Here is a 23,992-nt window from a genome sequence, read left to right as displayed (position 1 = left end):
GAGAAACAAGGGCAACAAATCAATGCAGACTAGCGAACTTCTAGTCAGAATCAGAAAATAAGATGGAAACACTATATGTATGTAGTGTTGTATGAATGTAATTTAATAATGCGTTTTAAGCGTACCCATCATAGTTGGCTTGTTCCGTGAATTTGTTTGCAAATGAGTTCATTCTATACTCATTCGATTTCCGCTAATACGTAGTTATTATATTCATATTGTTAGCTAAAATTATATTATCCAATCTAATAAAACTATTGTCACGCGATTATGCAAATCTTTATCAATTTTTCAAACTCATCTATTTCCTAACTATTCATATTTGTCCCCGCTCGTTGTAAGTATAATTGATAGCTAGATCACAATTTTGGAAGGCACTAGTGAAGTTAGAACTTGTCTTTCATTGGTTAACCATGCACTGAGCTGATTTGCAATTGAATTTTCTCTCCATGAAGTTGGTGATTTCACTCAACTCACCTTATCGTATTTTCTTCTCCTTTCTGTTATGTTCCAGCCGGCCAGAGCTGCGTAGGTGTGTCCTGTCAGTTCGGCGAATGTGTCGAGGGGAGGTGTGTCTGCCTCGCTGGCTACACAGGGGAGAGTTGTACACTTGGTAAGTCTGATGCTTCGCTTCCCCTGATTCTGATGTGATGACTTATTCGAGTGATACATATATAGCTGAGTTATACCAAAAAAATGAATCCTAATTGTACAAGGTTCTTTGAAGATCATTATTATCTATATTACTGTTTCCACTTAATTTACATCTGAATAACAGATATTGACATGTTAAATTCTCTGCTCCCAAAAGATGTGATCTCATTATGTTAAGAACATAGAGACATAAAACATGATCAATACAAATCTGGTATGAACGTTTCTTGTTTCTTGTGAGACATTTAAAAAAAAAACCAGAGTGATTTTGATTGCCGACTTTCCTGACGTAGCACTGTAGACTATACGTCTCGATCACAATTTTTGTTAATCTTCATTTAGGCTCTGTGCACATCCTAGAATTAGATGTTTTGAATCAAACAGAAATGGCTTTACTTATATTTGATATTGAAATAGAAAATAATTCGACTTCTCCTCTCTATCTTTATTGATTTATTTGGTAAAGAAACTGACGAATGTGCCTCTGATCCGTGTCTGAACAACGGAACATGTACGGACGGTTTTGACGCTTTCGTATGTACCTGTCCTCAGGGATATGGTGGCGATATCTGTCAAAATGGTAAGTAAAAGTTACAGAGCGAGCGAAAGAGAGAGATAAAATCTTCTATGCATATTTATTTATCTATATTATATACTATCCATTCATTTATCTTTCTATCTCTCTATCTCTCCTTATTCTTCTTTGTATCCGCCAATAAGGTTATGATTTTTATCCTTTGCCGCCATTAACTTGTTTGTCAAATTTTGGCTGTTAAGAAAATACTTTTTCGCAAAGTTATGAAAAGATTCCTGTTAATATTTTTTTTTCATTTGTTAAAGGGTAGGCCCGTTGTCGTGAACGGAGGAAGATGATTAATGCTAAATAGTTACAGTTGAGGTATACTAAATATATATATATATATATATATATATATATATACATGTATATATATATATATATATATATATATATATATATATATATGTATATATATATGTATGTATACATATATATATATATATATATATATATATATATCCGTGCTTTTGTATCCGGATCCTGATATCCTGATCCAGATCAAAGAGTCTTATTGCGTGTATGCACATTGTTATTGATGACCAAAAATGCGTGCCTGTATACTAGGTATAATACATAGATATAATGCATGTTATGCTTGTATGTACCTATGTATGTATGTATGTATTTATATAACCGATATTATCATTGTATGTACGTATACGTAAAACGTTTGTATGTAGGCCTGATCTCCGTCTATCTTTCATATCAATCCATCTGTCTATCTATCTACTAGTATCTTGTTACACGAATTGTGTTGCATGTGTATAAAAGCCATGTATAACTACGCGTCTTTAATACTTTACGCTTTACACGTTAATGACGAATTGCATACTAGTATCGTAAATGTCTCTTGAAATGTATGAATTTGTTTTGCTTTGGAATTTGCTCATACATGTATCTCATATTGGCTTATTGTCTGGATTTATGATGAGAAACAGATGCTCTCGTAATTATGAAAGTAAAATTGTCCCACTTGCTGGCCTTATATGCATTATATTATATAAAATCTAACGACCAGCAGTATTTTCCTAGTGATGTAGCTATCAAGAGTTCCTGATTATTCTGATCTTCTTGACAGAGACCGGTCCGTGTCTGAGCAATCCCTGTCAAAATGGTATTTGCACCAATCAGTTCAGCGGAGGTGGCGACTTCTACACCTGTTCGTGCTTCGCCGGATGGGAAGGAGACGATTGCGACGAAGGTAATTAGGGAAAGGGCAAAAGCTCCAAATAGAGCAATATACTGTCGTACAAGCTGATCTTATAAAGGACCCAATAAACTTTTTTAATCCCATGCGGTCAGAGAATTTGTAAAGTTCATACATTTGCAATTCATCGAAAATGGCAATATCAACGTTGCACAAATATTGTAATATTGAGTGGTTTACACCGAGAAAACGTGAATGGTATCTTTTCTAATCGTGATGAAAAATTTAAACCACAAATATGACTCCCTCATTACAAGTATAAGTTGTAGATAAAACTTTAACTCCTAATTTGCGTAATATAATGGATCTCGCCATCATCGAGGCTTACAATTGCAAGTTGTGGTTCACCTTTTTTAGTTTACCATCGATGTATCTAATTTTCTTTATTTGGCATTATCATTTGATTTGATCTGAACTTTCCTACTTGTTCTCCGTTTTTACTTGCAATTACTGATTTTTGGTGGATAATATAAACAGCCAAACAAGCTTTATCTTATAGGACCCGTCACACTTGTTTAGTATTTTGACTTCGAAACCAGATTTACCATCCAGTTTAATATCAATATTATATACAATATTTAGATGTACATTTTTGTTTATTTGATATAAAAATTGAAAAAAAATGTTTATATGATATAGTTCTGCAATGTAACCTGATATTAGAATTAGGCCCTGATGTATGAAATAAACTGAAGTAGTTTGAAGTCAATTTTCTCCATCATACTTGAAGTGATTTAAAGGTCCAAAACCCGTTTAAAAATAAGATACAGACTTGTGTCTATATGTGATCAAATCATCTCTTTTATTTTGATCCTTTCTTAAGCTATTTTCCCCAGTAAATTGTGTGCGCTTTTGATGTTCTTTCAATTTGTGATAATTCTTGAAACTTTTGTGTGATTGTGATTGTTTACTTCAAGTTCCCTTCGAAATGAAAATATTTTGCATGGTTTCAATTATATCCTGATACGTATTAACTATTGCGCAATTCACTTTGCTAGGCCAATTGCTGTAATAGAGGACCTTTATCAACCCATGAAAATGTTCTCAAATAAAAAATGCAATTTAGTAAATTATGGAATACTCGAACTTAAGACGCGTCATCTGCTGTGCACGGAGTGTATTTCTATATACTGGAAGGGCCATTAAGCTTCGGACAATAAATATAATCATGACTTTACTATTTTGTGCTTTCCCATTATTTTTCACGTTCATTTCATGTTCCATAGCTGTTTAGTTCGAAACGTGTTTATAATTATGTATCATGTTGGTTAATGATTGGTGTATTGCGTACACACACTCACCCATGTGATGTCTTGTTTCTTTTCTTCTTTTTTTCCCCAGACATAAACGAATGCATCGTCCTAGGATTCCCGTGTCAAAACGGAGCAGAGTGTATAAATCTCGAGAATGACTACTTGTGCAATTGTACTTCTGGCTGGACCGGGCGAAATTGCACAGAAGGTAGGAAGAACCGATGATATTTTCAGATTTAGCTTTAGGAAACATTGAGAAACATTGTGAGAGACGGGTATGGAGTATAACCTAAGAGTAAGAGACGGGTATAACCTACATGGATGGGGAGGTGGGGGGGGGGGGGACCCCATAACACAAGGCAATAGAGGTGAAACTTCTTTGCCGAAAAAAAAAGAATCACACCATCAGGTACGAACCGAAATTAGTAGAGAACGGAAATAAAAGATGATAATGGTATCGTTTAGAGATGAACTTTCTTTCAGTAAAAACACTGTTTCCCTTTTTTCCGAGTTTAGTTTAATAGGCCTTTAACAGTGATTTACTTTACAGAGTATACACCATGCACTCGCTCCGACTACACACAGGATATACCCATCATGTCTCTTAATTGTAACTATCAAATATACTCTCTCTAAAAAAATCGAGTGAAAATATTCACTCTTAAAGGAGTGAATACAAAAAAGAGTGAATTTTGAGTGAATGTAGAATAAATTTTGAGTGAAAATTTTCATTTTCACTCGTTTTGGAGTGACCTCAGGGATCACTCCAAAATCTTCGAGTGATCCCCGAGGTCACTCCAAAATGAGTGAAAATGAACATATTCACTCAAAATTCACTCCAATTTCACTCAAAATTCACTCTTTTTTGTATTCACTCCTTTAAGAGTGAATATTTTCACTCGATTTTTTTAGAGAGTACATATATTTTTTAATTCAGACTTGAATCATGGCCTATAAATATAGCTTGAGTGTTTGAGTAGATCATAGACCAAGTTGAGAAGTAGGCCTGTATAGGGACACAAATCATGTACGACTAGATTGCAAGGAGGGTGGAAAGAATCTGATAAAACTTTGAACGCTGGCGGTAGGCGCGGGTTGATATGAGAAGATCAGTATTGAAAAGCAGATTTCCATTTACTATCCTTATACATGATTGTAATACCTCTTGCTTTTACGAAGTGTGATTATCGAGGAAACGAATTAATTCATCTATTTACGACTTATGAAGAATACAAGTCAGAATAAAAAACAAACAAACGACACATTGAATTAAAAAAGAAGACGTTTCAGCATCTCAATACAAACATGTCGAATTGGCATACAATTGGCAAACGGGAAACTAACAACAGCGCAACTGCTATCCAAATATGAAGGTTAGGATATACTCTTAAAAAGTATTTTAATGAAAAAGACAAAAACTCGCACACAAAACTGATCTCCTTGTTAAATGTTTCACATTACAAAAGAAAACAAAAAACAAACAAACAACGCACTTGATTAGCGTATATAATACTATCATCAGTAAGTGCTTAGCTGTTATTAGAAAAATACAAACCTATGTTGCACAATATACTATAGACTCCAAAATCTTTATACATAGATATCAATCATATCTGGATGTACACTGCAAAAAGTCGGGTGGTAAAATGAAACATTGAGCTGGTGTTGTTTTTCAAGTGCTCATTGCATTATTTTGCGGTGTTACATTAACACACACGAGTGTCACTTCAAAATATAAACAAAAAAAAGGTAATCATTCAATCATGTTCTTCTTAAAATGTTGATTTTGAACTTCAACAAGACGAACAAGAACTTCCCGATAAAGTACATGATTTTTGGAAAAAATAATTATGTGCACATCAGTAGGCCTACACCTTAATAAGGGCGTGGTCTCCCATTCACACTGGATGGGTGTTTTACCATTGAAATTAACACCAGCATTGTCAAATCAACATAGGCCTACCTATGTTGAATGTCATTGCTGAATTAACATCAGCGCAGTGTCAAAGATTAACATCACGAAGTGCCAGGTGAACACTTTTCAACACCATTACAACATACTTTCTAGGGCCTACACCTGTTTGACTTTGTGCATGTGGTCCTGTATGAATTGACACTGGTTTGTGTTAGATAATCTTTTATATTGGTTTAAAAAATGTTTTTTTTTTAAAAATTGATTAATGCTGAGCTACATCTTAGTTAAGCACTGGATATCTTGTAAGTCATTGCATTTGTTTCACCCTCTTTACTCTTGTCCCTGTAACTGTGTGTCCAAGTCCGAGTTATTTTTGCCCCCATTATTCAATCCCTTATTCTGTTTAAATAATTTGTTTTTTCTTTTTAACGTCCGTTAGTGTGCTGCATCCCCCCCCCCCCACAATTCATTTTCGTATACTGTATGTATACATAGTTTTCAGGCTGAAATTTTCAGTCTTGTGTACCTTGGCTTTTTGTTTTGTATTTGTAAATAGGAGTTTCTGCAATTTACAAGCATTGCTTCTCAGCAGGTCTCCTATCTTTTCCACCTGATGTATTATATGTTAAGTCTCTTATCAGCTATCTGTCATGTTTGTCTTATCATTGATTTCTTGTCTTCGCCCAATATTACAATTTCTGTAATTTGTTAATCTTGGTGGAATTGAACAAATAGAATTGAATTTAATTGAATTGAATTTGACCTCGTATACAGTACGTGGAGTAATTACTAGTAAACTACACCGATCGATATCCAATTTTTGCAGTGAAGGTATTCAAGAATGAAGTTAAAAAAAAATCAATTGAGGTAAAATATGACGATGAGCAAGGAATGACAAAATATTGGCCAATCAATCAACTCCCCCCCCCCCCCACACACATAATAGTTAAAAAAAGAACCGAAAATTGGCTAGATTCATAATATCTGTCACAATTTGCACCCCGGGTTTGCACCCCCACCACATGACAACCACCACCACCTTCCGTGATGTTGCCACCGCATCATTAGCGAGATTGGCTAGCTCGACCGCTGGCACCAATGGGTTCCCTCCTCGATCCCCCACCCCTCCTCCCGGGATTCCCCACTCCTTCCAGGCATCCTTCTGCAACCCGTATCGGAAACTCCTTGCCCGTATCCTCTCGTACGAATTCACTCCATCAATCCAGAGGCGCGGAGGCTCGCATTCAGATCATAGGCTAGCATCCAAAGATGCGAGCCCTGTAATGGCGAGTCGCAAAAGTTTTGCGGCATAATACGCTATGAAACGCTAAAATCGCGCTATAAGCGCTAGCTAGCTTTCTGCTGATGAGCTGCCGTACCGTGAGATGTGGTGGTGCGTGGTGCGCTCGCTACGTGCAGTAACTAGCAGACGATCCGATCCGCCGACCACACACACTCATCACTATTAAACATCAGTCGTCTGGATAGCGTTGGGCATTGTACGATTTCGTGCTCTTTGTCAGCGTTTGCCCTTGATCGGTGGGTTTCATATTCTTATGTTTTATCGAAATGCATGCAATAATTCCTCAATAAGTTTCAATCAATAATAAGTAAAGTGATCATGGTCTGGCATCGGCCATCGGCGCATTAGTACACAGTAGTTTAGTGGACACGGCCCGCGATCGCGATTGTTTGAGCTGCGCAGGCTAGGCCGCATCTTCGGGCATGAAGTGATGGAGGAGATGGGTGTCGCCAGAGTAACATAGCACAGCTCAGTTCAGCCATTAATATCCATGAAGCTATTATATTAATATATGTACTAGATTAGAACTGTATTAACTCGACCCATGGTTAAACATAGTGCTTTGTCTGGATTGTATCGCACTGTTTCAGAGACTCCAACCCCCAGCAGCAGCACCTTCTGATCTGGAGATTCTCCCGCCTGAAACCCCTAACGCTAACGTTAGCAAACGGGAGACTCCAAGTTGATGTGCGCGAAGCGCGAAATTCTTTGCGGCCGGGGTCCAGTCTAGGGTTCTAGTAGACAGAAAGATCCGTCTGTCCGGAGGACTCTTTTATATTTTGCCATTTACGCTGTCCTCCGTAGACAGGGGATCCGTGAAGCCAGACGCAGTCTCTGCGGAACATTCCCCGATGGACAGATACAGACCGATCTTTCGGTCAAGGGTTCTAACCAGATGCTCTCTCGTGCTATCTTAGGCTTATTTTTCAACCTACGATATGGCATAAGTAAGACATTCTTTCCAATGGGAGACACATAGCCAGGGCAGGAGAAATCAAATCTCAAGCGGGAGAACGGGAGATTTTGCAAAAATGGGCTTTCGGCGGGAGGCCTCATCCCGTCGAAAGCGGGATAGTTGGAGTCTCTGCTGTTTTGCACTGTATCCCAATATTCCCAGCTAACGTTGTTAGATGAATTCACCAAGTTTCAATAACTGGTCTGGATCTGGATCTGGTGGGATATACTGCACAAACTCCACATCGGGGATATACACGTGCAGGCGTGGTCGAATGAGCGTAGTGTTTATATTTTATAATGTGCTTTTTGGATGATTTTCCCCCAAGTCAATTAAATTTAACTTCTGTTTAAATGAGTTTAGGCTCGGAGCAGTTGATGTCAATCAATGGCAGTGACGTTCGAATGAGTGGGTGGCTTTGACGTTGACTGCCGATTGGGCGTGAACACGGCTGAAAACAGATTTATAGAAATATACTAGTTGCCTTAGGCCCTGTGGTAATGAGTGATTGAACACTGTACATTTATTGTCTGCTAATGTCATGCATGGTAGGCCTACTTGACTGCCACTGGGTACCTCCCTAACCGCACCAGCAACCCCAACCCGTACTGTTACTGGTTACAGCGCCCCGTGCCGGGGTTAGGTACCTCCCTTGCTCACAATAGCACAAATCAGCTGATGGGGAAAAAATGAAAGAATGATGTCGATGACAATAGTGTGGATATTGGAGCTGGTGGAACAGGTACACTATGAATACTGGAGCTGGTACACATTTGAAACAAGATAGGTCATGTGGGGTTGCAGTGAACTATAGTGTGTCTACGTCATCATGATCACAATAGGTGTGCATATTTTCACATGACATAGTTGCTCCCTAGCTAGCTTTTGAGTTTCTAACATTTATGTGATAATTGACTGTGTAATATTGATAGTCTATTAATTCTTGGAATTGGTAAAAAAGTGTGGATCAATGCTCAAGAGGATGACAAACAATTATAGCTCAATGTCAGTGAAATGTATCGGCAAAGGGCCTTTTTAAGGGGTGAATATGCGGACTGGTGGATTGGATGATATTGCGCTATCTGAAATTTATGAATGCAAGAATAAAAACAATCTTTCCAAGAGGACAACTATTATAACTGCATTCCATCTCATTAATTGTATTTACACATGTACAACTTGACATGAGAGAACAATCTGCCCAAGGCCAAGGGTAATTTCTTTTTTATTTTCTTTCAGTCTCGAGTCAAGTTTGTCATTTTTTAAAGATAGATTTTAGGTCGTGAACAGTGTAACTCTTGTAGCATTTTGAAGCAAGAGGAACCACATCAAATGAAGGGTCTGATTACACACTGCCCAAATTAAAAATGTAGCATATCCTGCATATAAGTGAGAAGGTTTGAAATTATTGTTTTAATTTAATCTGATGTTACCAAGCATCATGATGATTTGGTAATGTTGTGCTGGCCAATATTTTGTCTCAACAGTTCTGGCAAAGATTAGTGTTCACCTTATCACATCAGCAACCCCATGCATATATAAAACTACAATGTAGTATCTTGGACACACGCTTGCTCATGCAACAAATAATAAAATCAAGAGATACCTGTACCGTAACTCACACTCATTACCTTGAAAATATGCACCTGAAGATATTGATGTGGGCCAAATTTTTTATCACTAAGTGTATCGATACAAGTCATAACCTGAAGGTGACATTTTAAATCATGTTAAAGTGAGAATATACTTCTCCATAGGCCTGCAGAACTGTCAATTTTTGCTCTAAAATGTGCAGTTGTGCATAAGAAAGAATGCTGTAACGACACAATTTCATTCAGGTAACGAAGAAAATGTGAAAATATTATAAAAACCAAACAAACAAAATAGGTTTGCAAGAAGGACAAGTCATGCCACATCGGTATCCAACGATCTTCTGCGATAGAGTGAATCACATCTAAACCTTGTTGGAAAATAAGATTGCCAGGGCGTGATTGATCATCATAACATTCTACCCACAATGCTGAACAGGGAGGTGACTTGAGGAAGAAAAGTCGTATTCATACGATTGAATTATAGTACACTTTTGATTAAAAAAAAGAAAAAGAAAAAGAAAACAAACTAACCAAACTATTGAAAAAAACAACTCATTATCCTGGCAAATCATGTTAGCCAGACAAGTTTCTTAGGAGACCCTTACACTGATTATAAGCAAGTTCCACATGGTGGAAGATGAATTTTGAGCCCTTTCAGGACATTGTTTTGGCTTCATGGTGGTATTCTTGTACACACTGGGAGAAACGTGACAATAGTGTTTTCTTTAGCACTCGTTGTGCTTACAGTGTACCTTTCAGTAGCACATATCATGAAGTTTTAAAAGTGCAATGGTGCGTGGAATGTGCACTTCAACCATGCATATCTTTGCATTGTTTTATATCACAGTATTGAGGCTGAATAGCTGGAACACCCCCCCCCCCCCCCCCAAAAAAAAAAAAAAAAAAAAAAAAAAAATCAATGAGGTTGATACCAGCATGTAGACTCATGCTGCAATCTTGAGTCTGGAAAAGATTAATATAGATTGAAAATGATCAGAGTACCGTACTACAATGCATAAACCGTTTTTGTTGGTGTAAGGAAGGATGTTTCTTTTATAGTGATTGGATAGTAGAGGATGAGTTATAGGTCCAGAAGGAAATGGCTTTCATTGTTAAGGAGCCTATGATGTATCATGTGAGGAAGTGTCTTGAAATTGCCAGCGTGCAGCAATGTTAGCAAGTGAACTGATATGTTTCATAGGAATTGACATTTTCTTAATCTTTCAAATGGTCTTTTGTTTATCCACTTTTGTCTAGATTTTAATGAATGCTCAAGTTTTCCCTGTGAGAATGGAGGAACTTGTTCCAACCTACAAGGTGTATTCAATTGTACGTGTCCCATTGCATGGGAAGGTTCACAGTGTGAGATTGGTAAGTTCACCTTGTCTTTACTCAGTTTAAAAGGATAGTACAGTTTTGGTGGAGGTGAAAATTGGGCTTTTAACTTTTTGCGAGATACCAAGAAAACACTTATGAAATAGTACAGAGCATACCATTTTAAGAGGAATTCGAAGTTTACTTGATGGAAATTGGGTTTGGAATGACGGAAACATCCAAAAACAAGGTAAAACAAAGCGATTGTGTGAAAGTGTGGGTCCCACACTTTATTAGAATCGCTCGTTTTGGATATCTCAGCTATTTCAAAACCAATTTTCATCAAATAAACATTGAATTCCTCATAAAATTACATGCTCTTTCATATTTCATAAGACGTTTTTCATTATCTCACCAAAAAATGTTAGAAATCTGAAGTTAGGTCTCAACCGAAACTGTACAATCCCTTTAAGAAATGTTAAAAAATAAACAAATGCAGACACTTGAGATAGTGTTTACTGCATGGTCAGTTAAAAAGTGGATCAAATTTCATTCTTTGTCAAAGACAATCCCTGAAACACTGTTTGTGTCTTATTTTTTAATGAATTTATAATGGGATCTTTAAAAAAGTGAGGGTTTATCCACATTACAGTTGTTGTAATGGAATGACCCAGCTTATTGATTTAAGAGAAAGTATTCTTTGTTGTAGGTAGCCTGCCTGTGTGCACAAAATATCTGATGAAAGGAATCACAGAAATCTCTGTAGGACTCTGCAGAATTATTGGCTTTGGTTATCTGAAGATTATCAAAAAGTTAGAATGTGAGCCAAATTCATCATATCTTTCATTTCTCTTTTCTTGTTGAAGAAGTGGTTACCAATATTATGCTAGCAACATAGGTTTAGTGTATCATCAGTGGTTCTTCATAACTGTAGAATTCTAGAAGTCATTGCAGGGGTAGTTCACAAATGTAAGATTGTGTTTACATTTTTGTTCTTATCATATTTCAGAGAGGAATGCATGTGTCGATGACCCCTGTCAGAATGGAGGAACCTGTAACAACTACTATGATTATTACACCTGCACCTGCCCTGCCCATTTTCTAGGAGCAACCTGTGAAGATGGTGAGCATATTTAAAACGAGATTGTAATTGTTTTGAAATAATGAATGTTGCTGTTGAAAGGAGCATGCTTTGCAAAAACCGGACCAGATGCCATGCGAAGGACCAGTGCACTTTCATAAATACACCCCTTGCCACAAACTACAGCTCCAAAAACATTCAAAATTTCTACACTCAACCTCAGATCTTATGTTTTACCAACATGAAATTGATTGCTTGGACTAAAATTTGGCAGTACAATCCATGATGACCCATCAGGCAATGTCCCTTAGGCAAAATTTACATTTTTGACTGAATAGACTTGTCCATCACTGCACAAATTCAAAATATATGGCTACCTGCATGGTGCAGATTGTGCAGATTGTGCAGCTGTTGCTGCTGTTGTCTGCTACATTCAAATCTTTTGCATGCGGCGAGCACCATGTCAGTCGCTTCTGCCTTTCCCAAGTGGAGAGAAGTTCAGATGAAGCAATTAATCATCTATATTTTGGTAAGTTGAACATTTTCAAAGTCAAAATAGATACCGCAAAAACAAAGCAAAATAATCATGAGTAGATGTAAGTAGGTGTGAGTTATAAAACATTCGTAATTTATGCTAAATCCTAGTACTACCATTCCATCACAAAGCTAAAGAATGGTCGTTTGTACTGCACTGTCACGAAATGTGTATAGTTAGCCTCGTAACTAATTCACTCACATTGTCTTGAATGTCATTGGTTATTACAATCAAGGAAACAAAGTAAATACAGTTTGAATTTATATGGAAGTTGTCTACAGCTGTGTTTCTACAGTCCCACACTGTAAAACAGTGCACTCTGTATACATGTAGCTTCGAGTGATATAACTGGTAGTTAGTATATCCAGAGAATGTTTGTCCAAAAAACAAACAAACAAAAAAACAAAAACAAAACAGAACTTGCTTTAATAGTGTGTAGATATTGAGCTAAGTTGCAAAGTCTCACAGTAACTTGTAATGTGGAAGGCTCTAGTCCTATTAGTATTTAATAGTCACTATGGTGAATTCACAGATCAATGCCGTACAGGATATTTACATACATGTATATATATATAGAAATAAAAACAAGACATTGATTAGTGTTTCCTTTTCCTGTTCTGTTCTTCAGACACTATTTCAGTGTGTCCTGCATTCTTGAAAGGATTAGGAATGACAAAATCCTAGTATTCTAGATGTAAGTCTAGAGGAATTCTAACCATAGGATACTTGTCACAGCTATGAAATAGTACAGATACTGGGGCACTGTTTGATCTAACAGGCGTAGAATGTCACAACTATTAATGTCTTATTTTGTGGTTATTGTATGTTGTTGGATATCTTTATGTTGGGGGATATCTAAGTCTAATGGGGTGTTGCAAGAAAGTTGCAATTAATTGCAACTTGCAACTGATTGTCACTGGCCAATCAAAATCATTGTTGCATGCATGTCTTCTTAATAGGGCAGACCCTGAGCCAATCAGAATGGTTGTTTCAAAATTAGCAATTATTTGCAATTGATTGCAACTTTCTTGCAACACCCCATTAGTTTGATGCGAGTTTACCTTGTATCTTCAGCTGTGCAGGATACCGTTTTTAACTCCTGATGTAGAACTGCGCTGAAAACCCAGATGACTGCTATTAGTTTTAATACCACCGGAACTTCCTGTTGAGTTTGAAATGTGCAAAGTACACCAGGTCAAAACACGCTGCAAAATATTTTGCACCATCAATATTCCCTTACAGCATCCAGCATCTGCTATGCGACTGGTGACCCCCACTACCTCACCTTTGACCAAGTTTGGCACAACTTCCAGGGGGACTGCCAGTACACACTTGTCCAAGAATGCCAAGACGGGATCAGTTCACCATTCCAGATTGATGTCACAAATGTAGACAAGGAGCTTAGCACGTATGGCTCCTACACATATGAAGTATCCGTTCAAGTCTTTGGAACGGTATGTACATGCTTGGTGATGATACAGTTTGTTGAAAGATGTGTTGTGAAAAACCGTAACATAATGGCAAACTTTTATATGGATTCAGCAACAGGAAGAAATTATCACACAGTGTATTGCTGGCACAATATCTAATGTAGACTAAATCTTGAAAAAAAAAGTGGAAAAATGTGAATGTTATGTTTTCAGTGTTTGTAAGCCTTTTGTATGATATTTATGTGGTATTGTCCACCTCAGGTTTTCAGTACCAGTACACAAATCTACAATAGCTACCACTGTTATATAATCAGCTTTTACGGGTACACCGGTATCAAAACACTTCTTACAGAATATACATATGAAAATATGATGGCACTTCGATAATAGCCTTCACATAATGACTGTAAGGTAGTCAATTTACCATCAATTGTGTGAAATATTTTATGGGTAAAGCAGACTGTTCTGACTAAAGCTATTAACACATCTTGTGTCTCATGGTTTCACATTTACAGCACTCACTGTACTTTGCACTTTCCTGTAACAAACCTTTGCCAAGGTGTTCTAATGTCTTGGAAGTGCTGAACTGACATCAGACCAAGAACAGTTCGTTTTTTCACAGATGTGGTAGTGAACACAGAATTTGTGAATAGAAAGCCTTTGATAGCAAGAGGTAAAATGCTATTGACAAAATTCCTTTGCAGTAATCAACTAAAGCTCTTAGCTCCGTATATATATATATTTTAATTGTCAGAGACTCAATTCTTCTTTGTTGTCATGTGTAAAGCCAAAACTTTCTTGTTCATTTGTAGGAAGTCACTTTGAGGCAGGATCGAGAGGTTTTCATCAACGGTCGCAGAGTCACCCTCCCCGCTGAGCCTATATCTGGACTTGTCATTAGTCTCAGTGGGTTCTATGTGGTGAGAAAATGTTTCTGATCTTAACGCAGGAATTTGTAGTTGCAAAAAAAAATGTGCAAGTGCTGATTCAAAGGTTTACATTTGCACTGTTTAATAAGTTGAATGAGACGCATGAATTTGAACATTGAGACCATATCCATGTATACAATGCTTGGACTCGACTGTATCATATTAAAAGATATAAGGTCTTTCCCAGAGCTCAAAGGCAATGGAAGAAAATTTTATGAACTCCATTTCCCATTCAACATCCATTCCCTAGAAAGGCAAGTTGTTATTTACAGTTTCATTCCTTGGGAATGTGGGAGAAATGATTTCAATGATCCTTTTGACACACAGGTAAGGACTAGAGAGCTGTACACTGCTCAAACTGTTAATCATAGATAAAAATTTGATTAGTGAAAATATGGGAGAGGTGTCATCCGTCATGACAAAGCTGCAAAAATGATCAGAGGCTTTCATATTGTCCAAATAATTACCCCCTTGCAGGAAGTATCTGCTGATGTCCAGCAGGATGACCAGAGCGTCTACTTCTTTGTCAAATGGGATGGTGAGCGGACAGTGGAGGTCAGACTGCCCTTTGCCCAGTATGAAAATGTCACCTGTGGCTTGTGTGGCAACTTCAATGGCAACCAGACCGATGAGTACTTGACACCAGATGGACAGCTGGTGAGTTTTGGTATTTCTGTGTGCTATCCATTGCATGGCTGCATTTAAGGTTCATTTTTTTGTGTGTGCCACATTGATAATATCTCAAAATGTGTGGTTGATGGCTGTGCAGGTAGTAGCAGCAGTGATTTTGGTGTTTGAATGGTGTTTTTGTATGTGTGAGTGAGTGAGTGTGTGTGTGTATGTTTATATGTTTGCTTTTTCTTTCGTTCAACATTTTTATTATGTCAGTAAACAAAGTAACATGCAAAGCCTAGGTTGTCACTTGGAATACATAGGTGACGCTAGGCACAGGAAAAAAAAAATGAATAATAGACTTATGTCACAGTATCACACAAAGATGTTTCAGAATAATATCTGAATTAATGTAACTTAAAGAAACATATCATTACGTAAAAAGAAAATGTGACTTCTGTAGAAAACATATACAATGGATACAAAATGTAATGTAAATACTCAGGAAAACAACCATTTGATTGTTAAGGTTGATAGCAAATGATTTGTGACATTTGTGAAACTTGCCTGATGTAATATCCTGTGTCATAAACACAAGTATATAAAATCCATATTTGACTTTTGACCCAGGTTTCAGATGTCCAAGAGTTTGGCAACAGCTGGGCACTGAATCCAGGGAGCTGTGACCCACTTAACCCTGGTGACAATGTTTGCAATGACACCTCCAGTGAATACTCTATGGCTGTCCAAGCATGCCAAATGATTCAAGACGATAGCGGTGAGTACATCAGACGTAGTCTGCCTTATGATCTATTCTGCAACTAACTCTGTCCACTCTATCACTGAAAAAAAAATGGTCTCTCACTCATCACAAATTAGTGACAGTTTTTTCACATTTGAATTTCACTCATAAAATGAAATGTAGAGAAAAAGATATGTATAGCTGCTGTTTAGATCTATACATTTTCCTCAGAAAAGTGTTTGTACAAAATTTGATTGAATGTGAAGGCAATTTATTTCTAAGCTGAATTGGTAAGAGTTATGCTAGTCCCTATTAACTTAAAGATTACACATTTATAGCAAAAGTTTGGATATTTCCAAGCCTTGGATCACAATTTCATGTGTTCCTGTAAGGTAAATTTAATTACAGCTCAACCAAGGATTTTTTAAATGATGAAGTTGCATGAGATTTTTAGCTCAAGGAATACAAATCCATTATGGTTCCAGGCATAGATGTCAATGATTTTACTACCTTTGTATTTGATCATTCAATCATTTAAATTTGCAAAATTAACTTTATATGTAAATATGTATGTAATGTATACACAGAGAGAGAGAGAGAGAGAGAGAGAGAGAGAGAGAGAGAGAGAAGGGGGGAAATGTACATAAATATTTATATAATCAATTATTTTCTAGTATGTAACTGTGAAAAAAAAAATGAGTGAAGAATCACACATCAGTTTAGATTTGTGTGTGTGTGTATGTGAATCATTTCTGAGTCATATGTGTGCAGGTTGTACTTTATGTTACATTTACATATATATCTTTTCCAAACATTACATAAACACCTGATTAGACTATCTTTTGAAAGAGTAGTAATGACATGGTGTATTGTCTTCTTTTAATAGGTCCTTTCCAGCGGTGTTTTGACACACTTGATCCCACCCCATTCTTTGATGCCTGTGTGATGGATGGATGTTTGGTCCCACCAAGTCAACTCAGTGAAACAACTTGCCACATAATTGAACTGTTTGCACATGCTTGTCTTGATAGAGAGGCTGTGATTGAGTACTGGAGGAATGAATCATTCTGTCGTAAGTGCCAAAGAAGCATAAGATTTGAGTGTACATTCATAGTCAGTTAACCTGTTGAAGACTTGTCCCAAGTATTCTTGGGCTGAGGTAAATGGGAAATGTGTGTTGTAGGAAAATCAGTCCATTTTTTAACAGGTTAATGTCCAGAGAAGCATTAGATTTAGAGGCTATATATATAGTGAGACTTTCCATCTTTTTGCTTCTTTGTCAGCATACATGTATTTTTTTATATTTTCGTGAAATGACAGTTCCTGCTAGTGATTATAATTTCTGTTAGTATGCCCTACATATTCATTTTCATTGTCATCACATGCTTTTACACAATGCGTATGTATGTTTGAATACAGTAAAATTGTTATGTGAGACTTTCTGATGTAAATCAAGATGTGGTATATTGATAACTTACACAAACAAATTGACTACTTTAATGGTACTGGCAAAAATCCCACAAACTACAGTGGAAGCGATATAATATTACCATTTCTGCTATTAAAGTTGTGTTTGGTCTTCCTGAAAGTAATGAAAGTTTTGTGAATCCTTACTATCCGGTGCCATTGCTTCGGATAAGAACTACACTGTATCTGAACCTTCATTTCACCAAAGTCATTTTGTATGGATTAATACTGTGATTCATGTTCAGGGGTTTGCTTTTAGTGTGTTTGTATTGTTTGAAATGAACTTTTGTTTTTCTTTCCTTTCTTATGGTATGATCTTTGATTTGATTTGATTTGATTTAATTTGATTTTTTAGAAATTATTATTATTATTATTATTATTATTATTATTATTATTATTATTATTATTATTATTATTATTATTTTTATTATTATTATTATTATTATTATTATTATTATTGTTATTATTATTATTATTATTATTATTGTTATTATTATTATTATTATTCATTTTTTTGGGGGGGGGGGTTGGCCTAAGGATGTAGGTAGGAAATGTTTTTTTACCAATGCTTCATTGCCAAAGACATATTTCCGTGATTGTGCTTAATCCTGTGTATTATCTCTTGGATAGCTGTTGCATGTCCCCAGGACTTGACCTATGACTGGTGCACCTCTGCCTGCCCCATGACTTGCTATGATGTCATCCAAGGGGAATCCCCCTCCTGCGACACTCCCTGTGTAGAGGGATGCACTTGCCCATATGGCCTGGTTTTTGATGGCTTCGATTGCGTCAACACAAGCTCTTGTGGGTGCTATGTCGATGGCATCTACTACTCTGTAAGAACAAACAAATGAAAACATGGGACATGGGTAGAACATTAATTTTTCAACTTATTAAGCTCTCGCAAGTCTTATTATATGTCTCAACATTTGCAAAAGGCCAATACAGTGCACTCCTGTTATAATGAACATGGTGATAACAAAATTCTGGTTACAATGAAGTACAAATTCAGGCTGCAACATTGTCAGCTCTATGTTTTTTTATTGTTTATTTGTTCGGTTGTAATGAAATTTCTATAAAACAAAAGAAAACTGCCAGTCCAGATTACTTTGTTATAATGGGAGTTCACTGTAATAGCTTTGTTTCAAAGAGTGTGTATGATGGAATACTATTCATAGTATAATCTAAAGTGGAGAATATTTTGGGTAGAATGTTAGGAGAACCAATGGCATTATAATTATACAGTCCGACCGCTCTTATCCGGCCTCCCTTTTTGCGGATCGCTCTATTATCCGGACGCGATCTCGCCGGTTTTTTTTTTTTTTTCAGTCTAATACATGTACGTACAGGAAAATGGGGGATTCCAAACTCAGACAAAATTCCTGCACAATCTCACGTGAATTACATAATTATTATTTATTACATAATTAAGATACATTCACATCAGATAACATGCATTCAGGCAGTCACTACCCCTAAACCACAGCAAGGGCGTGGAGAGAAAACTTTTCATTAAATCAGGGCACGCGATACAGGCGATCGTTCATTGAGCATAATAATAATTTGTCAGAAAATTCTCACTGCAGACCAGCTTACGAGGATGTGACATGTTCATGCAAAATTGATGCATGCTGTAGCTACCATGGGGTAGGCAGCTGCGTGTATTAAACATTGAGTCTCCCATATCCAGCCAAATCCCTTATCTGGATGAGCGCCGGTCCCGACATGTCCGGATAGGAGAGGTCGGACTGTATATTAATGACATACCACAATCTTCCTCCTGCATTGTCAATCAATCCATACATCAATGTCTCTCTCTGCAACTGTAGATTGGTGATACCATCTACACCCCAGGATGTTTCTCCAAGCGCACCTGTCAGGGAGACAATGCAATTGAAGACATCCCGCAAACCTGCAGTGACTTCGCCACATGTGGGATACAGGATGGAGAACATGGCTGCCATTGTTTAGCTGGCTATGAAGGAAATGGCATAGACTGTCAAGGTGTGGTACAATAGATTCCAATATGATGCTTTACCTCTACCAAAGCCACACAATTACTCTTTGAACAAGTGTACCCAGGCTATTCAAATATTTGATTAACAATATTTTAAATTTGATTTTTTTCTCTCTTTGCAACTGTAATTGTAACTGAACATGAAATGTTTGATGATGTGCATGGATGAAAGTGAATAGAGGTCATAATTTTTTAAGTGGCAGTATATAAATCAGGGCTTGATACTAACTTTTATTCCTTGTGGCCCGATTGGGTCACTGAAACCTTTGAATGTGGAATATTGGTGGCCAAAAAAAGAAATGTAATGCCTCAAAATATTTGTAACTTGAAAAATTCAGTTTGGATTTTCGCTGCCTGATTTGGACGGCAAAAGAAAAATTTGGTGGCCCGACATCAATGTTTAGTGGCCCTGGCCACTAGACCATGGGCCCACTGCTAATGTTTAGCCTTGTATAATTGAGGGGGTAGGTGCAATGTAGTGCTAACCCACACTTTTGTCAAAATTGAGTTACATGCATTTTCATAATCCTTATCCTTCACTCTAACCTTCGTGAAAATATCATATTTGAATTCAACCAATAAGATGGTAAAAAATGCATGCATTCATGTTTTATTAATGTACAAGTTATAGACTTTCCAAACATTCAACAGCGATTATCTCAAAATGACTATTGTGTGGGTTAGCACTATATTGCACTGACCCCCTCAATTGTAGTACATACCATTTTTTCTGGCAGATATTGATGAATGTGCAAGCAGTCCATGTATCAATGGCGAGTGCGTCAATGATCTCAACTTCTATGCCTGCAACTGTGACATGGGGTGGTCTGGGTACAACTGCAATGAGGCCTGTGTGGAGAATCCCTGTATGAATGGAGGCACCTGCTTTTCCAGCAATTCCACCACCCTGGAATGCCAGTGCCCCTTTCCCTTCAATGGGACTTTTTGTGAAATCAGTAAGTTTGTTTTCCTGTTTTAATGTCAGGTGGTATTGTCGGATCAGCCTTTCTCTTAGTAAGTGTTTCAGTGATTGTATGTGCTTTACCTTGCATACGTGCTTCTTGTGTTTGGAAGTGAGTTGGATTACTCATTTTTGTTTTTCTTCAAGATCTTGGTGTTTTTCAACCTTCTACAGTTTGAGATATAAATCTTGGGTTGCCTTGATAATACATGTTGTATATGAAATTGCTTTGTCCTGTTTCTGTTTTCATGTTCTGACAAAAGACATTGCTAGTTTAACGTTCAGCTTTACGTGTACATTTACACTGTCTTCCCTCTTTGTTACGTAAATTATGACTTCAATGTGTTATACTGTGCCAATAACATACTTGTGCAATATCTATGTGCAATAACTAGACAATGACCCATGCACAATGGCTGATAATCCTTGTCAAAATGGAGGGACTTGCAACAGCTTTGGACTTCAGTACAACTGCACTTGTGCGTATGGATTCCAGGGCAGCAACTGTGAAGAAGGTGAGGATGAACCAAATATCCCAAGGGGTCGTTGTAAAGTCAGTGTTTTATGAAGACATTAGTTGAATTAAGTCTGATTGTTTGTGGCACTCTGAAACTTGGCCCATGATTAAAGATGGATAAGTGCAGATGTACATTGATGCCAACTAGAGAATGTCTTAAAGTTACAATGTACATGATAAACTTGTCTTAGTCCCATGTGTGCAGGATGCAGTTGTGTCATTATTAATTCCACTAGAGATTACCGGGTCTTAGAAGCAAGGAATCAATGCTCTACTTGCTGCTTTTGCTTTATCTATGTGTCTGAAGATACATAACATCTTATTTTTTTTAATTTTATTTATTTTTTAATAGCTGGATGTCTTGGAGGGGAACATGAGTAATCTAATATGCATTTCAAGTGGGGTTTGACATCTTCGTTGTGGTAGTGTGATTTAGAGAGCAAAAATTACAGAAGCTCTTGGAAACAAGTTGGAATCCTCCACTTTCAGACTTCTGCGAAACAGGTGTGCACCTGCGTCATACCTCATAGTACTGTTTGATGTCAGAGACAAACAGTGTAATCTGGTGGATGCTTAATTCTATGTAAACAATTATGGGATCGCATGTCCCCGACTGCACATTGTCTTTGAATGTTGCAGTGACCATCCCACATATTTGATGTGAGGTGTTGAATGCTCAAAAAGGGTGAGGCTTAATAATTGTGCAGTGTGTCTTTGTTAAACCGGTAACTATTTACTGTAACTGCAATGTAAACAGATAATGCTTTTGGTTGCTCACCTACGACATTCTTGTCTTCTCTTTTGTGAGGTTGTTTCCATTGTTTTGGCATTCGCGCTTATGAACATGAGAATCTTCCTTTCTTTTTTTTAGTGATGCCATTCCAACAATTATGGTAACAAAGATCATGACCCAACTTCAGCATGAGTTTTGTGAGAGGGACATTTCTAAGAATGTTTCTGAAAACTGGAAACTGCTCTGAGGTATTTTGAGCTGGTTTTTACGACAGACTTGGCTGATGGAAAGACTCCCTTTTCATTCAGTTTGATTCAACAATCAGTTTTTCAGCAGAACATTAAAATGAAACTGTATGGGACTCACAGATGTGTCATTTTGTTGACAGACAAATCAGACGTGATGTGTTAACTGCACAACCACACTATACAGGCTGTGATTATGAAAGTCTGTTGGAAATTCTTGCTGTTCATGAAAATTTTCGGTAGTGAGAAAAAGCATCAACCTGTTATGTTTATTATGATGACACAGTGTAAAATTAGGGTAACTTCTATTGGAAATTTGAAGGGTTTCAAGAAGAGGATAAGTATACTGCATACTGTAAATCTTATCTTTTTTCAAAAATTTGTGTTTGGATATGTGTTAATGTGTATGTATATTGTTGATTTATGATTTTTATTTTTGACCCAAAACAGAGATAAATCCCTGCAATGATTTACCTTGTCAGAATGGTGGGACTTGCACCAATCTGATTGAGACTTACACCTGCAGGTGTGGAGGCTCGTTCATGGGCAGAAACTGTGAAATAGGTAAGAAATTTGTAACCTGAATAGCTGTAGTTACATCAAGGCACAATTCCTTCCTTCAGTTCAAATCAGTGTTGGTACTATTGAAACATGACTCCCAGTAAACATGCGCATAGCTCTTGTTTTTGTGACTTATACGAAAGGAAATTTTTAGAGGGACAAATCATCACAATTTTATAACATGTTATTTGTAGCATTGAGTGATACATGATTTAAGCTACAGATCCACATAGATTGATAACATCAACTTCATTTCCCACAATAGAACCACAAATATGAACACAGTAGAATCACAAGCATGTATTCTAGTTTGCAGATTTCAACTGCCACATACAGCCAATGACAGAAATAGAAGCTTGAAGAATGTTTCCATAAAAATTTTCGAAGAGCATGCTCTCACAATAACTTATCAAGGTCGAATTGAATAATGGTTTTTTCTGGGAAAAGAAAAAAGATTTCTAAGTAAATAGTCATGTCTAAGTAGATAGTTATGTTTGCTAATAGACTGCACACTACAATACAGTCTACAGTAAGCCACATATCAGGAATATCTGAAACTCTTATGCTTTCATATTGTCTTGTTACCTATTGTTGTATACCTACCAGTGGTAGTTTGCTTTTATATGATTGGTATCAAAAATAAATCTTTACCTCTGCGATTTTTCTTTGTTATTAATAAGTTATCATTAAGGATTTCCTCTTGTAAAATCTTAAGAAAATCCAGCATAACCTAAACAAATATGGTAAACAAGCTCTAAACAAACAAACAAGCTAGAAGAATTAGCTTCTATTATTTGTCCTATACCAGTGTACATTGACAAGTCCATATTGGAAGTAGTATTGTATAATTCTGCAATCTAGATTAGCAACTTGAAAGGCAAGTGTAAGGCAATGTCTGCTATGCTACAATGTGTTCTGAGATGATTGATTCCTCCTAAGAAATCCACCTCAAGTTCCCAAACCTTGGCATATGTTTGGTAAACCTGTCATGCAGAGTATGCCATTTGCTATGCTGCTGGTGATCCTCACTACACGACGTTTGATGGCCTCAAGCATGACTTTCAGGGAGACTGTTCGTACGTCTTCGCCAGGGACTGCCTGCAGACTGACCCGACCTTCAGTGTGGTTGTGTCGAACAGGAAACGGTCCCCAACAGCAGCGGTGTCCTTTACCTATGATGTCACAGTTACTCTCAACCAATCGGTGAGCATCGATAGTCTTCATCAGTCAGTTGAAAAAATAAGACTGTAATGGGCACAAAGACAAGATAATTTCTCACCTTCATGAAAGAAACTTAATAGTGGTGTAGTTTATGTAGATCCCTTGAATTTATGAAGGGGTTTGACCTGACGTATATCTGCTGTGCAAGCTAGTCATAACGAAGAACTG

General features: G+C 37.1%; 1 protein-coding gene across 1 annotated transcript in view; it reads left to right on the top strand.

Annotated features, from left to right (window-relative positions):
• The first annotated feature begins 650 nt into the window (after window positions 1-650).
• The window catches only part of LOC139735213 (uncharacterized), a 222,108-nt gene continuing 198,766 nt past the window's right edge, over window positions 651-23,992 (top strand). Inside the window, 17 exon segments of the mRNA XM_071645971.1 lie at window positions 651-663; window positions 1,121-1,234; window positions 2,313-2,435; window positions 3,783-3,902; window positions 10,717-10,830; window positions 11,783-11,896; window positions 13,632-13,843; window positions 14,632-14,739; window positions 15,226-15,405; window positions 15,991-16,138; window positions 16,989-17,174; window positions 18,200-18,405; window positions 19,399-19,573; window positions 20,324-20,542; window positions 20,943-21,062; window positions 22,493-22,606; window positions 23,598-23,806. Coding sequence (XP_071502072.1) covers window positions 651-663; window positions 1,121-1,234; window positions 2,313-2,435; window positions 3,783-3,902; window positions 10,717-10,830; window positions 11,783-11,896; window positions 13,632-13,843; window positions 14,632-14,739; window positions 15,226-15,405; window positions 15,991-16,138; window positions 16,989-17,174; window positions 18,200-18,405; window positions 19,399-19,573; window positions 20,324-20,542; window positions 20,943-21,062; window positions 22,493-22,606; window positions 23,598-23,806 — 2,475 coding nt within the window.

This window comes from Diadema antillarum, unplaced genomic scaffold (genome assembly GCF_040938485.1).
Source record: "Diadema antillarum isolate AM-2024a unplaced genomic scaffold, OU_Dant_1.0 seq00000565_RagTag, whole genome shotgun sequence".
Lineage (NCBI taxonomy): Eukaryota > Metazoa > Echinodermata > Echinoidea > Diadematoida > Diadematidae > Diadema > Diadema antillarum.
The sequence above is the reverse complement of the archived record's forward strand: the minus strand, read 5'-3'. Positions and strand labels throughout refer to the sequence as shown.